A 15883-nucleotide genomic window follows, 5' to 3' on the forward strand; every position below is an offset into this window, starting at 1 on the left:
AGCGTGGCAACAGTGGTGAGGTTGGCCCAGGATCGGGCAGTGTTTTGTCATGCTTTGCATAAGGTCGCTATGGGTCATTCCGGACTCAATGGCACCTAACAACAACAACAACAACAACAACCAATGAAAGAGCTCCAAAATATATAAAGCAAACTCTAATAGATTTGAAGAAAGAAATAGATGAATCTATAATAATAGTGGGCAATTTTAATACACGGCTTTCAAAAATGGATAGAACAACCAGAAAGAAACTTGAGCAAAACACAGAGGAACTAAACAACACAATCAGCCAACTTGATCTCATAGATGTGCACAGAGCATTCAACCCAACAACAGCACATTACATATTCTTTTCCAGTGCACATGGAACATTCTCCAGAAAAGAACATGTCAGGCCACAAAACAAACCTCCATTAATTTATAAATATCAAAATCTTAACAGGAGCAGAAAGCCTCATCTTTCTCCTATGGAATGGCTGTTAGTTTCGAACTGCTGGCCTTGAGGTTAGCAGCCCAACTCATAACTACTACGCTACCAGAGCTCCTTTTAATTAATATACCCCCCCTTTTTTTTTTTTAAGTTGCCTTCAAGTCAACTCTAATTCATCGTGACTCCAAATGTGTTAAAGTGGAACTATGCTCAAGAGAGATTTCAATGGCTGTGTGTTTGGGAAGTGGATCACCAGCCCTTTTGCCTAAGGTACGTGTGGTGTACTTGAACTTCCAACCTGTGTGAATTCAGCAATGCTGCCTCAATGGACAATTAGCTGTGGTGGGAACAGACCCCGTCCGGTGATCAGAAGGCAGATGGCATCAGACATCCAATTGTTCCACCTAACACCATTTAGTGCCCTCCATAGTCACAAGATGAGAAAATGAGGAAGCGGGTGTGACATCTGCTTGCCATGTGCTTGTTAGTGAAATTCTCGACAGACTGGAGATGAGTTTGCCTTATCTCTGCCAGGCATCTTGGCCTTGCCTGGGTATTCAGGCAGCCTGATGAACACCACCTTAGTCTCTCTTCCTTCCCCTGCTGCCCCATTACCTGAAGTGCACAGGCTTGTTGGGTGTAGAGTCCCTGAATGGTGTAAATGGTTATTGTGCTTGGCTGCTAAGCAAAGAAGACTGGAGGTTCAAGTCCACCAGGAGGCACCTGATGGTCTGCTTCTGACACACCGGTATTAAGAACCCTGTGGAGCACAAGTTCACTCCAACATGCCTGGAACCACCATGAGACTGTGAGTCGGAATCAACTTGCTGGCAACTGGTTTTCTGGCTTAGGTTTCAGGAGTGTTGTTGTTGTTGGGTCCCATGGAGTTAGCTATGCCTCACCGCAACCCTACCTGACAAACCTGTATAGAACTCACCCCATAGCGCTTCTGAGGTTTTAATCACCAGGTCTGTTCCCCTATAGAGCGGCTGGGTGGGTCCAGACTAGTGGCCTTTTGGTTAGCAGCTCAGCACTTAACCATTTTGCCATCAAGGATGAGGAGTAAATATACAGTTACCTAGGGTGTGTTCTCAAACGCCACTCAGTCATAAGCATGCATTAAAGATTACTATTAGCATTCAAATGTCTTTAGATACCATCTGTTCTAAACTGTTCATTTCAGAGTTGGAAACTGAGCCCAGCCCCATTTGGAAATCAGTCCATTTTGTTGATCATAAACCACAGACATTTAGAGTTAGGTCAGAAACTCTGGGACCTCATGGTCCAGAACCTTTGACCTGGGCTTCAGTGAGCCCCCAAGTTCAATGGTGATGCCTCACTGGGCATCCAAGAGGTTGTGACCAAATCCCACCTCACCCTCAGCTATTCACTGTTTATGATGTTTGGGGGTTCCATGAATAAATGCGGATGATTAAATGACTCTACTGCTAACAAAAGATGTGGAAACCTGTCTGGTATGTGTTTTTCAGATTAGAAAACTGAGGTCCAGGCCAACGAAGTGATTTACCAAAGATCATCCAACAGCTTTGGATAAACACTTGGGTTGGAGCATAGGACACATTCGCATCCAACACACCTGCTTGAATTAATTTATTAGATGATTTAGTCACTGGGCAGGTCTCCAAGGAAATAGTGGGTAAAGGAGTGAAAGATGCAAAAAAGCAGAGAGGTCAAGATGGATGAGGAGTCTGAACTGCCAGGCCCAGCAAGAATGCCAGGCTTGTAGGGCAGGCCAAGGACAGAGGAAAAGGTGGAGATGCAGTGGGCCACTGCCGACTTGGGTCAGCCCTGATCTTACCTACTCTGCGGTTCACCTGTCTGCTCTAGGATCAGAACAGTTGTGGTCAAGTTGACTCTGACTCATAATGACCCCATCTGTGTAGGAAGAGAACTACATTCCATAGGGGTTTTAATGATCTTTCAGAAGAAGTTTGACAGGACTTTCTTCCAAGGTGCATCAAGGCAGACTTGAATCTCCCAACTTTTAGTTAGCAGCCTCACTACCCGGGACCTCCCTGCTCTGGAAAACTACCTAGTAAAAAGGGAATTGGCTACAGCGTTCATATGCAACCATACAAAGACATGTGTGAACCTTTCTTGTTGTGAATGGGAAAAGCCAGACTCTTGTGAGAGAGTGACCTGTTCACTCTCAAGATCCAGCTCTAAGCCACATGGGCTGGGGTGTGGTTATAGGACCCCTGCCAAAGATGTATTTATTTTCATGACAAAAAGAAAAAAAGAAAAGAAACCAGTATGGGTGGGATGGGAGAATTTAAAGATTTATGTGAATGCTGGATTTATGAGAGAGAAAAGTAGATCAAATTTGGGGACAGCCAAATGGCCTCGTTCCATCTCTTTAAATCACTCTCTGGATGCCAGTGGCAGTCACTGGATAGTTTCTGTTCTCAGCCCTTGAGCAGTGCCAGCCAGGGTCCTCCAGGCTGGCTCCCTACACTGTGAGCAGGAAAGGTCCTGATGTGGGTGAGAACACAACGCAGTCGCTCTCTGGAGTCTTCTCCCAGTCCTTCTTTGAACCTGGCCATCAATTCTCTCTCTGCCTTCAAAAATGCGTCTCCAAGTTCCGGGCCATACCGGAAGTTGTTCTGTAACTGGCAAAAACTAGGGTTGGCAACTGGGATTTGGAGTTACAGGTGGCCCCATTCATCCAGGACATGAGGGAACTGGGACAGAGATGATGGGAAGAGAATAATGAGAAGAAAAATGGGCCAAAGGCTCTCTCCTACTCAGCTCAGTGGAAAGCACATTCAACACCTTCTTTGTAGCCGGGAAATTGCAAAACGGGATGAAAGTCAGTCTTGGACAGAACCTCATCTCGAATCTCTAGAAGGAGTCGTGGTGTGGCACTGTAGGATAAAACACTGGACCACAAGTTTGGCTTGAACTGCAAGGTGGCGGTTCAAACCCACCAGTCACTCCTCAGAAACCCTATACAGGGTCACTGTGAGTCAGAAATGACTCCACGGTGCTTCACAACAACAATCTCTTGAAAATGCATCCGTACCACGGCTGAGCCCAGGGGAAACCAAGTTTTGCAAAGGGGCTGCTGCTCCTGTGAGGCCTTCGAGCAGTAATCATCCAATAAAGGCACAAACCGGAGCTTATCCTTCCAGCCATTTCCCTTCTGGTCTTCCCATCTGTGAGCTTTGGGTCTCATGCCCAGCCACCTGAGGGAAGGGTGTTTAGTTGGTTGGGGGAAAAGCAGACCAGATGGAAAGAGCCTCTGAACTTCTCCATAGCTTCCAACTCCTTTAAAGTCCCTTTAATCTTTCCCTCTTGTCCAGTCTAGGGGCTCTGAAGCCCTCCATTTTTCTGTTTTTGTTGGTGGGATGGTCAAGTTCTGATGTCTTTTTTCTACTGAAAGCCATTTTATTATTTGTACAGGCATACACATATTCCTAAATGCTCAAATATGGGAAGAAGTCATTCTCTCACACACACCAGCCAATTGTTTTTCAATATGGAAATAACCCTTCTCTTAGACCCTCAGAATCCACGGTCACTTCGCCTTGTTTAGATTAGACTCTCAAACAACTCTATCAAGAGAGCAGAAGAGACGTCTTTATAGACTTTACCTGGATGCTCCTTGGCTGTCTCTTCCCTGGCTTTCAACGGGACTTCTCATTGATTTTAGAATAAAATCTAAACCCCTTCACATAATCACGGACCCTACAGATCTGCTTTTGGTCTCTCTTTCCCCTCCTTCATCACCCCACCCCCCCTACTTCTTTCCCCTCATTCATTACATTTCCCTCTCATTGGCCTTTCTGTCCCTTGTTGTACCCTCTAAGCTTTCCCTGCCCCAGGGCCTTTGCCCTTGCTATTCCCTTAGCAAGAAACAGTCTCAACTAAGTTACATCTGTGTGTCTGGACAAATTGACTGGCGTAGTCTATTACCTCTGTAAAGTGGACCGAATGGTACCGATTACATCCTGAACATGCACCAATAGTAGGATAGCTAGAGAGAAAGTTTTGTCCCAAAGGGGAGTTCACCAAGAAACAGAGTATCTGGTATTTAATTGTTCCCATACTCATTTATGACAGTTCAATCTGCTAACAACCATAATCATTTAATGTAATGAGATGTTACAGAGCCCAATGAAATATGCGTACAGAGAGCAAGCTGTATTTCTGGAGTCTAGAGTGAATGCTTTAGAAAACTCTACTAAAGGTCAATGGCTAGAAATAGTGTTAAGAGTGGGAGGGAAAACTATAATAAAAATGGGGAAAAGAGTAAAAATCTGAGATTCTTTACTTAGCTTGCTTCTCAAATGATTTAAAGTTCCTGCTTCTTAAAACAGGGTGGGAAACTTTTCTTCTGCCAAAATTTATAACATCAGTTGTAGGCCATATGAAATTATCAACTGAAAAATTAGCCTGCTGTACTTGGTCAGACCCCCAACGACATGGATTGGCCAAGTGGCAGCATCGATGGACTCAAGCGTGGCAACAATAGTGAGGTTGGCCTAAGATTGGGCAGTGTTTCGTTTTGCTGTGCATAAGGTCACTGTGGGTTGGTACCGACTCGATGGCACCTAACAACAACAACAACATACTTGGTCAAACATTTAATTAGCTCACCCCTAATGTGATGACTGGACCAAATGATTTTGAGGAACTTACATGGCCTACGGGCCACACATTCCCCATCCCTGTTTAAAGTAAATATCTAAGGCAGAGTTGAGTAGATTCACTGGAGAACATATAACCCAGAAAGCCTAAAATATTTTGTATCTGGCTGTTTAAGTGGGAAAAAAATTAGACACTCCTATTCTAGATGGTCAATATAAGCTTGACAAGACCTATGGCATGTGTCTAAGCCTCTTCAATAATACCAATATCAACAGTAATGATGATGTTAAGATCAAAGAGCATCTAGCCTTTGATGCACAACTACAATGTCAGAAGTAGTATATGATGAACTGTACATACACAATTTAATCCCCAACATTCTAAGGAGAAGGTATTGTATCATTCCTAAGGTCAGCGGTTCAAGCTTACCAGCCACTCCTTACTCACAGGGTCGCTGTGAGTAAGAACCAAATTGATGGCACTTAACAACAACAATAATACAAATAAGAAAACTGAGAGCCCAAAAGGTCAACAGGTAATAAATGGTGGAACTGGGATTCACACCCAGGCTCTCTGTATCCCATGATGATTCCCATGTCTTGGTACTTCCCCAGGGTCTGTAGACCCACGGACTGTGAATACAAACACTCACATGCCAACAGACTGCCCTGGTGGCATAGGATTGTTCAGACTCATCGGTGCTAAGGATGGGTTCTTTTGAGGTTCAGGTCAGAGTTCCCATGGGACAGTATCTCTCACTTGTGGCCCTGTGGATAGTCCATATCCCAGAATTCCATGCTGAATGCACACTGGCATCAGCAGCTACGCTCAAGTTCCTGTTCCAGAGAAAGGTTCCTGAGGCCCATGCGTGCTTTAGTAGGGAGATCTGGTTCTTGTATGTGTCATTAATGTTCAAAGAATCCTTCCACATGGATTTACAGGAGAAGCGGATTGCTGCTGCAGGAAGGTTGGAGGAGGGCAACTGAACACAAAATTCCTTCTCACCCATCTGCAGCCCTGGGCCCCACCAGGGTCTGTCCCTGGATCTCAGGTGAGGCCTGTAAAGATTTCTTGCATGTTCACGTAACAGTCTCCCTGTGTTGAATACTATTCGCCTTGCCCCAATCTCCTATAACATAGTGGCTCCAGGGTCTTCTTGAGTAGCGTACCTTCCACCTTTCTCTCCTCCTGAGACATGGTGGGTCACTTCCCAGGCATAGAAGACAGCCTGCAGAGCCACCAAGGAGTAAGGAGCATGAAGATGGGTGTGTTCAGAGTTTCCCCCAAATCAATGGGACCTTCCACACAAGTCCCCTAGTTTTCCACCTGCACCCCAGACAACCCCTGTAAGTGTCACAGCTCTTGACCAACAAAGTTAATTTTTTTGCAACCCACAATGATGCCAGCTCAACACTGTCTTTGGGGATGGAGTGAGCCTGCTCCCTCCCCTCTGGTCCCTCAGTCAGTCCTCTTCCCTTTGGACACATGCCTCGGAAGATTACCTTCACTGCCACGAGCATCTTGTCCTTGGTTGGGCTGAGATTGTAGCACTCAGCCAGGAAGACCTTCCCGAAGGCTCCTTCACCCAGTTCTCGCTTGAGCACGATGTCCCTCCTCTTAATGTGTTGCACATCTGTGGAAGGGGACAGAGGGGGAAAGCAGCAAAGTCAGTCCCCGGAGTTTGTCCTGGCTTGGAGGCACAGGCATCTAGAGTGGGGAGAAAAGAGCCCCGGTTTCCAGTCCATGGTAGGTCACCTCACCATAAAAACTAGCACCGGGTTGTGATGCCACATCTCAGCTCTGCCCTGCCTCACCCTTAGACTGTCTAACCTGCGATTTCCCCAGCTGGAAACCAGAGTCGATACTAGACAATGCACAGAGTTCTGGTGCCATACTGGAGTATGCTGGAGTGTGCTGTCATACTGGAGACCATCTAGGGCAGTCTCAACATTTAATGGGCACAGGAATCACCTGGGGGAACCTCGTTAAAATACAGATTCTGATTCAGTGGCTCTGGGATTGGACCTGAGCCTCTGTCTTTCTCACAAATTCCCAGGTGACACTGCTACAGTTGGTCTATGCATTGCGCTCGGAATGGAATGGTCTAGTCTAGGGTCTAGTCAGGAATCAAGTTTGAATCCTAGCTCCACCACTTGTTATACTTTTGAGCTTGGTAAAGTCATTTGGCACCATTTCCTCATCTGTAAACTAATCACACTGTTAACCTCAAGGTCAGCAGTTCGAAACTACCAGCAGTTCTGCGGGAGAAAGATGAGGTGTTCTGCTCCTGTAAAGATTCACAGCCTCGGAAACCCTGTGCAGGGTCACTATGAGTCAGAACCGACTCCATAGTACATTAACAACAACAACAACAACAAAAGGGGATTAACCCCAACACCATTCTCACTGAATTCATATGAAGATCAAATGAGATAATCTATATCAAGAGGTGGGCCAACATTCTTGGCACAAAGTAAACATACACACATACATACATACATGTGTACACACATAGCTCTTACTATTACAGAATGGATGTAACACACCTCACACAGTACCTGGTTCACCATAGGGACCACTCATGAGTGGTAGCTGAAACTATTTGGGGAAAGCTTCTACTTGACAACATCCTCCCTTCTGAGGAAGAGAGAAAAGATCAATCGATCAGAGACTGCCCCAGAACCAGACCTATGCAAACAGAAGGTCGACCCTGCTTCTGCTGTTTTAGCAACCTAATTAAAACCTGTCTGCCAGGAGTAAACAGAGATGCGACCTCAAAGGACGCTATGGAGAAATCATACTGGCCAAGGACTGACAATGAAAGGCGCATGTCTGGAGATCTCTCACTGACCGTCATGTTGATTGTCCAACAGGCAGATGTCCATTAGAGATGGGTGTCCTCATGTGAATGTCATAAAGAGTGGTGCAGAGCCAGGAAAGGGGATGGTCTCAAATGATCCGATCAAAAACAAAAGCTGAAGACCGAAGACCAAGTCCAACTGTCCCCAGAAGGGAGATCACATGCTACCATGCCATGGGGCTGGAAGGTTGTCATTTGGGTGGTGACTGGTTTGGGGATTTCTTTCACTATTGTTGCAAAGTTGATTAAACTGCAAGTAAAACAGTTCAAGCTCACCAGCTGCTCCTTGGAAACCCTATATGGGGTTGCTCTGGGTTGGCACTGACTTGACGACACTTAACAACAACAACCATCCAGTTAATTGTCTTGCTGACTCAGCAGGACAAGGAAGAGCTGCCTCCAGGGTTTCCTAGGATGTAATCTTCACAGGAACAGATCAGGAGATCTTTTTCCCCCAGCCTTTCGTAGGTTTACAACACCCACCTTCTGGTTGGCAGCCAAGACTTTACCATGGCCCTATCGGGGCTCCTTCCGCTCATAAACACAAATAATTTTCTTTCTCTTATCAGAGGGCTCAGTGTTCCCACAGTTTTCCAGATGACCTACCCAGCAAGGATCTGAGGGCGGGAGCATTTGCAGGCCATTATTTACCCTCTCCTCCCCAGTAAGACAGACCTGCAGGCTCACAGCTGCTGGCAGCTGGTCTTCACAGGGCGTAGGGCCATGGCCCAGTCTTTACAAGAAAGTGATTAAAATTCAGTTTCATTCTTTGCATCCTCTGCTTCCATTCCCCAGCCTCAGAGGAGTGGAATCTATTTACCTTGAAGGGGAAGGCTAAGAATCCTCCCGCTGATAGAAAATGGGAGGTCAGGACCTCTCATGGGGGTGGGGGGGGGAAGGGCATCTGTTCATTGCTACAAAGTCATTCCCAGGTGACAGACTGTCCATGACGCAAGTGAACATCCTGGCTAGGCCTGGAGGTAAAGATGGTGCGGGTGCTGGCCACTTTGGAGCTGCCAAGTCCAGGCATCTGAGCACAAAGGGATTGGTCAGTACCTGGATCCTTCAAATACTCCATCTGTGGGAGGGCAGTGTGCATTCTGCTTACCTATGACCTAAGTTATTGTATAGAATCCTGGTGTGGTGCTGTGGGTTAATGTGCTGGACCGAAAGGTCGATTTGAACTTCAAGGTCGGTCGTTCAAGCTCACCAGCCGCTCCCGCTATGCAGGTTCACCAGGAGTTGGAACCAACTTGACGGCAATTAAAAATTAAAATTGTAAGAGAACTTGTAACCATTTCAGCCCTCTGAAATGTCAGTTGCATCTGATATCTTCAACATTACTGATATTATTCTACAAGAATAGGAATCAAGGGTCAAGTCAAGAATCCGGCTGAGACAGGACTAAAGCTCACAGCCTGAGCACAAGCCAAAGCTGCCAAGGAGGACAGGCAAAGGACCACTTTGGGAAGAGACCCCTTTGGCCCAGAGCCCCCGACTCAATCTCACCCTTCCCTGCATTGGAATCGGGAAGTGGTTTTCCCAGCCTGAGTATTGCACCAGAATCACCTGGAGGATTTGTGACAAAAACCACGCCTCTTCCTCCCTGATTCTGATGCGGTAGGTCCAGGTTGGAACCTAGGAATGTAAATGTCTAACGGTTTCCAGGTGATGCTGAGAACCCCCAGAACAGGAAGATAGGCAGGCAATCAGCCAGCTGAAGTCAGCACCCGCAAATATTGTAGACATCACATCTTTAGACAGTCTGGAGGAGATCAGAAGTTCTAGATACACCACCAGGCCTCGTTCCTCTCCGTTGTGTGACTAAGGTTGGGTTAAGTTCTGTTTTGAAGCCTCCGTGACATGGACAGCATGAACCAATCCAACCCAGCTGCTGTTGAGTTGATTTCAACTCACAGAAACTCCGCATGTGTCAGTGGAGACATGTGCCTCATCAGGTTTTCAGTGGATGATTTTGGGGGGAAAAAGATTACTAGGGCTTTCTTCTGAGGTGCCCCTGGGTAGATTAAAAAACCCAACTTCTCAGTTAGCCACCACACACGTTAAGCATTTGCACCTCTTAGGGACTTCCAGGGGTCATCCTGTCGTTGTTAAGTGCCTTGAGTCGGTTCCGACTCATAGCGGGTTTCTGAGGAGTGATTGGTGGGTTTGAACTCCTGACCTTGTAGCTCAAAGCAACCTTGTAGTCCAGTGCTTATCCTACAGTGCCACACCAGGGCTCCAGCTCTCTTGAATTCATGTATAGCAATGCCACTGGACACATCGAGAAAAAGTCAAGGTAGTATCCTGTATTTCCCTGGTCCCTAAGTCCAAATCTAGACAGGGCAACTTGCCCTGGTCAGTCTCAGCTTGTCAGTGTGAAATGAGACTAGATGTGTCTCACTAGAGCTGGACTTTGTTGTTCAGCTGCTGAGCCTGGGTCACATCTCACAACTTTCCCTTCACCTCTCCTTCCTCTACAGCAAGAATTAAGGGAGTTTCAGACAGGGCCAGTGGGAGCAACCTCCAGAGAGCACTTTCCTAACCCTCCGTCAACCTCTGGAGCGCTGGGGAAAGCGTTGGTAGCAGGGGCCCTTGAACATGGAGGGGCACGTGTGGGCACAGTGCTGGTGGCTGGAAGCCCATCTGTACCAGGTCAGCATCTTGGAACTCTCCAATGGGCCAGGTTTTCCCCCAAAACCTGCAAATAAATTTCTATGTCTGTTTTGTTTTGCAGAAAAGTGGGAATATCCACTGACTCAGAATTAAAATAGCTCTGGCTCCTTTTCATTGCCTTCCAGATAAAAGTATTTGGAGACCAACACTACTTTAGGATTCCAACTCAAGGTTCATCTCACGTGTGTCAGAGTAGAACTGTGCTCCATAGGGTTTCCAATGGATGATTTGGGTGAATAGATTTCCAAGTCTGTCTTCCGAGCTACCTCTGGGTGGACTCAAGCACCAAACCTTTTGGTTAAAAGCTGAGAGAATTGATCATTTGCACTTTCTAGGGACTGTTGTTGTTACTGTGTGCCATAGAGTCTGTTCCAATCTATGATGGTGGCGGTGGTTGTGTGCCATCGAGTCGGTTCTGACTCATAGTGACCCTGTATAGTTTCCGAGGCTGTAAATCTTTACAGGAGCAGAAATCTGCATCTTTCGCCCATGGAACAGCTGGTAGTTTCAAACTGCTGACCTTGAGGTTAGCAGCCCAACTCGTAACCACTTCATTAACAGAGCTTCTTTTCCAACCTATAGCTGGAGTCCTGGTGTGGCACTGGTTAATACATTGGACTGCAAGGTCAGTTTACACTACAAAGTCGGTGGTTCAAGTTTCCACTTCTTGGAAACCCTATACAGGGTCGCTATGAGTCGGAACTGACTCGACAGCATGTAATAACAAGAATAGGGTTTCTAAGGCTGTAAATCTTTAAGGGAGCAGAAAGTCTCATCTTTCTGTCAAAGAGTAGCTGATATATTTGAACTGCTGACCTTGCAGTTGAGAATCCATGAGTGATCCATTATGCTGCAAGCGTTCCTACCTAGGGACTAGAGACCAATTAACTCAAAAATTAAAACAAAACAATCGCAGTGCCATTGTAGTGATCCTATATAAAATTTTTGAGACTATAATTCTTTACAGAAGCAGACTGCTTCATTTTTCTCTGGTGAAGTAGCTAGCTGGTGGATTTGAACCACAGACTTTGGGGTTAGCAGCCCAATAACTAACCTGGAGAACCACTAGAATTTCTTCCATGAATCTACTGAAGGGGTGGTGATACCTGGAACCCAAGTCCAGGATCAGATGAGAAATAAGAACTAAAATAGGTTCTGGGAAATCATAAACATCTTTCTCTGCATGGAGGAAGAAGGGGTTCCATAAGTAACCAGGAAACTGGGGTAGAGAGAGGCTGGTTTAGGGCCAAACACTTACAGAAAATCACTTCTGTGTGAACATCCCCAAGAGTCTAGACAATACCACTTGAACAGCATCTTTCCCTGAGCCTACACAGGAAGAAGGAGTCCTGGTGTGTCACTGGTTAATGCGCTAGACTGCAAGATCAGCAGTTCAAGCTCACCAGCCACTCCTTGGAAACACTATGCAGGGTCCCTATGAGTCAGAGTCAACCCAACAACACTTAACAACAACAACGACACAGGAAGAAAAACAAAAGGAGCTAATGTGTGCTGCCATTTGTACAGCATTTGAGCCTCATGATAACCGTGGTAGATACGTGTACTGTGCCCTTTTTACAGATGAGAAAACTGAGGCTGGGGCAACTTTCCCAAGTTTGCACAGCTAAGAAGTGCTTTTTTTTTTATGGCTCCCAATTCTACTTTATTACCACCAAGATGATGGGGTCCACAGGACATATTCATCCATCTTCCTCATTCTTCTAACCCAGCCTGACTTCCTCTTCACTTTTTGAGTCCTGGTGTGGCATTTTGGGTTAATGCACCAGACTGAAAAGCTGTTTGAAATGCAAGGTTGGCAGTTCAAGCTCACCAGCTGCTCCTCAGAAACACTATACAGGGTCTCTATCCACTCCACAGCACTTCACAAGAACAAGAGCATCTTCCCGGAGGAAAGGCAGGCGCCTCCTACTGGAGACAGTCAAAGCAGATTAAGCCCCGGGGAGGAGGCTGAGTGGAGGGAAACTCTGGAAGAACAGGCCCTGGGGAATGGTTGGAGTGAGCTGGTTCCATTTCTGACATCCTTGTGACTATTTGGGTCCCTGTTTGTGCTTATTTTCAGCTCACATTGGGCTGTTCAGAGCTGCCTCTGGTGAAGCCATCTAACCAACATGCCAAAGATTGACGGATTTTTCCTAGGAGGCCAGGATATCAATCTGCTTTTACAGCCTGACTGGCTGGCCCTGAAGTGTCTGGAGCACAAGGCTCAGACGTCGGAGCACTGGAGAGTGGACTGAGGTGGGGAGAGTGCAGAGCTGGGCCCTGCAAAGACTTCCCAATGTCCAGCAAGGAGGGGGAGGCTGGAGAGACCAGAAGCTGGTATGCAATTGGAAAATCCAGAGGACTTCTAGAATCTTCTGGCTTGGCTCTTCCCTAATGGCTTTTTGTAAGACAGTCACCAGAGGGCTCCACCAGAGAGAGCCACCTGTAGAGTTTCTCATTCCCACAGATCAGCTGGTTTATCAGATGCAAATAAAAAATAAGGGTTTCTGTGTTTAAGTTACTGCTCTAAGAATTCTTTCTGTGTGCTGGGGACCAAGATAGCTATTCCATATGTCTGGGATTCACTTCTGGGAGGTCTTCCAAGCTTAGAGCAAAGCTTGACCTAGAGCAGATTCCTAAAGCCAATAAGGAGAGCAGGCACCTAGGTACACAAGAAGACTTTAGAGTTCCAAGGGGTCAGTGGACATGCCGTGGTTAACCTCTGTCTACCTCTCCCCATTTACCTGGACCGCTGTATCTTGGTGGGAGCTAGAGATTCCCTCCTGTGACTCACCAGTGTAGGGCCAGTGACCACGCAGGTCTGTCCCAAGACATAGGTGACATCGTTAGCTTCATCTTAGTGTTTTAGGAAAACCGGGGTGTGGCAGATATAAACTACCCAGTCCTGCTGGCCAGAGATGAAGAGGGAGTACAAAACCTACAAAATGGCATCTCTGAAAGATGGGGAACCCAATAGGTCTACATCTGAGTCCTATTGCTAAGTGTCTGTCAAGTCGGTTCCAGCTCATAGTGCCGCAGCGTACGGTTTCTGAGAAGCAGCTGGTGGGTTTGAACCGCTAATGCACCACACCAGGGATCCAACTAATTGTGTCTTCTCTGTGGATTGAGAATGTGAACCCCTACTCAGAAGCAATATTAAGAGGATGTCTTTACAAGTTTTAAGGTAATAGATATTAAAAAAAAATAACCCCATTCTGAAGCAAAATAGGCATTCAACAAAAGACTGTGTCCTTCCATTCTGCAAGATTTTCCTTTTCACTCAGGGCTTAACCTACTTGCTCTAAGACAGATCCTTAGAAAGAAATGAGAAAGGACAGTGTCTCTCCTGAAATAAAGTGGCATGAGGTTGCTCAGGGCGGAGGGAGTCACCAGCAGCCTGCCCAAACCTGTCACCCTGACGTCCTACCTTCTCCGCCTTCAGAGTCCAAAATAGTTTGTGAGAGGAGGTTGGTCAGACAATGAAATAAAGACATCAGGAGGCAGAGGAAGCCTCCTACTGAAGATTGGTATTGATCAACAGAGAGAAACCAGGTTTCCCAGGGTCTGTGGTTATAAATAGTGGTCCTCCTGGCTCTGCTCTATGTTAAGTAGCAAGTTCAGTCCCCAAAAGGGAACTTCCCCTGGAGGGTCAGACCCAGAGAGCCTAGTAGAAAGTCATTTACTACTTTGAACACTTTGACACATTATTAGCCTAAAAAGCCACTCATGTGGGTGGCACTGTGACTGTCTTTCACCAAAGATTGTGGCCCAAGAGGCTCAAAAACAGGCCCTTCATATATCCGAAGAGATGGCCAGTTGCTTTTTCAGCCGATCCCCTAATGGGTCCTCTTACCCACCTGGTACCCTTTCTTCCCCGGCCCATTTTAATATCTGCTCCCTAAGTGACCCTTGTCCTCACTGCTGAGATCTTGCAAAGGATTCCCCCAGGGACTCTATCTCACTCTGCACTCACTTGTCTCTGTTAACATATCGCTGTCTCCTTGTGTCCTTCTTAATGACATAAACAGCTGCCATGAATGGAGTCCTTAGCTTACCCAGTCAGTGGGCTAGGTATTAGTCTCCTATTCATGAGGTTTTCAGTGACTAAATGTTCGGAAGTAGTTCGTCACTCCTTCTTCCTAGTCTGTCTTCCTCTGGAGGCTCATCTGAAACCTGTCCACCATGGGTGACCATGCTGGTATTTAGAATACCAGTGGCATAGCTTCCAGAATCACAGCAACTCACAAGCCACCACAGTACAACAAAGTGACAGACGAGTGGTGGTACAACTCTAAAGAGAAACAGCTGTAAACATCCACTGAAAATCAGAACATGGAATGTATGAAGTATGAACCTGGGAAAATTGGAAGTTGTCAAAAATGAAATGGAACGCATAAACATCGATATCTTAGGCATTAGTGAGCTGAAATGGTATTGACCATTTTGAATCTGACAACAACATGGTTTACTATGCCAGGAATGACAAATTGAAGAGGAATGGTGTTGCATTCATTGTCAAAAAGAACATACCCAGATCAGTCATGAGGTACAACGGTATCTGTGATAGGATAATATCCATGCACTTAAAGGGAAGCCCAGTTAATACCACTATAATTCAAATTTACGCACCAACCATTAAGTCCAATGAGGATGAACTAGAAGAATTCTACCAACTTCTTCAATGTGAAATTGATCAAACATGCAATCAAAATGTATTGATCATTACTGGTGATTGGAATGCAAAGGTTGGGAGCAAAGAGGAAGGATCAGTAGTTGGAAAATATGGCCTTGGTGATAGAAATGATGTTGGAGATCATATGATAGAATCTGCAAAATCAATGATTTGTTTATTTCAAATACCTTCTTTAGACAGCATAAGAGATGACTATACACTGGACCTCACCAGATAGAATACATAGAAATCAAATTGACTGCATCTGTGGAAAGAGACAATGGAAAAGCTTCATATCATCAGTGAAAACAAGGCCAGGGGCAGACTGTGGAACAGACCATCAATTACTGATATGCAAATTCAAACTAAAGCTGAAGAAAATGAAAACAAGTCCACAAAAGCCAAAATATGACCTTGAGTATATCCCACCTGAATTTAGAGATCATTTGAAGAACAGATTTGATACATTAAACACTAAAGACCGAAGACCAGAAGAGTTGTGGGATGACATCAAGAACATCTCACATGAAGAAAGCAAAAAGTCATTAAGAAGAAAGGAGGAAAAGGTCAAAATGGATGTCAGAAGAGACACTGAAACTTGCTCTCCTGTGCAGAGATGCTAAAGCAAATGGAA

General features: G+C 45.8%; 1 protein-coding gene across 3 annotated transcripts in view; it reads right to left on the minus strand.

The window, feature by feature from the left end:
- Positions 1-15883, minus strand: part of NTRK3 (neurotrophic tyrosine kinase, receptor, type 3) — a 613206-nt gene that overhangs the window by 97450 nt on the left and 499873 nt on the right. For all 3 annotated transcript variants that reach the window (XM_006867120.1, XM_006867119.1, XM_006867118.1), the window contains one exon: positions 6544-6674. In XM_006867120.1, coding sequence (XP_006867182.1) covers positions 6544-6674 — 131 coding nt within the window. The remainder of the gene's footprint in view (positions 1-6543; positions 6675-15883) is intronic.

This window comes from Chrysochloris asiatica, unplaced genomic scaffold (assembly GCF_000296735.1).
Source record: "Chrysochloris asiatica unplaced genomic scaffold, ChrAsi1.0 scaffold00101, whole genome shotgun sequence".
NCBI lineage: Eukaryota > Metazoa > Chordata > Mammalia > Afrosoricida > Chrysochloridae > Chrysochloris > Chrysochloris asiatica.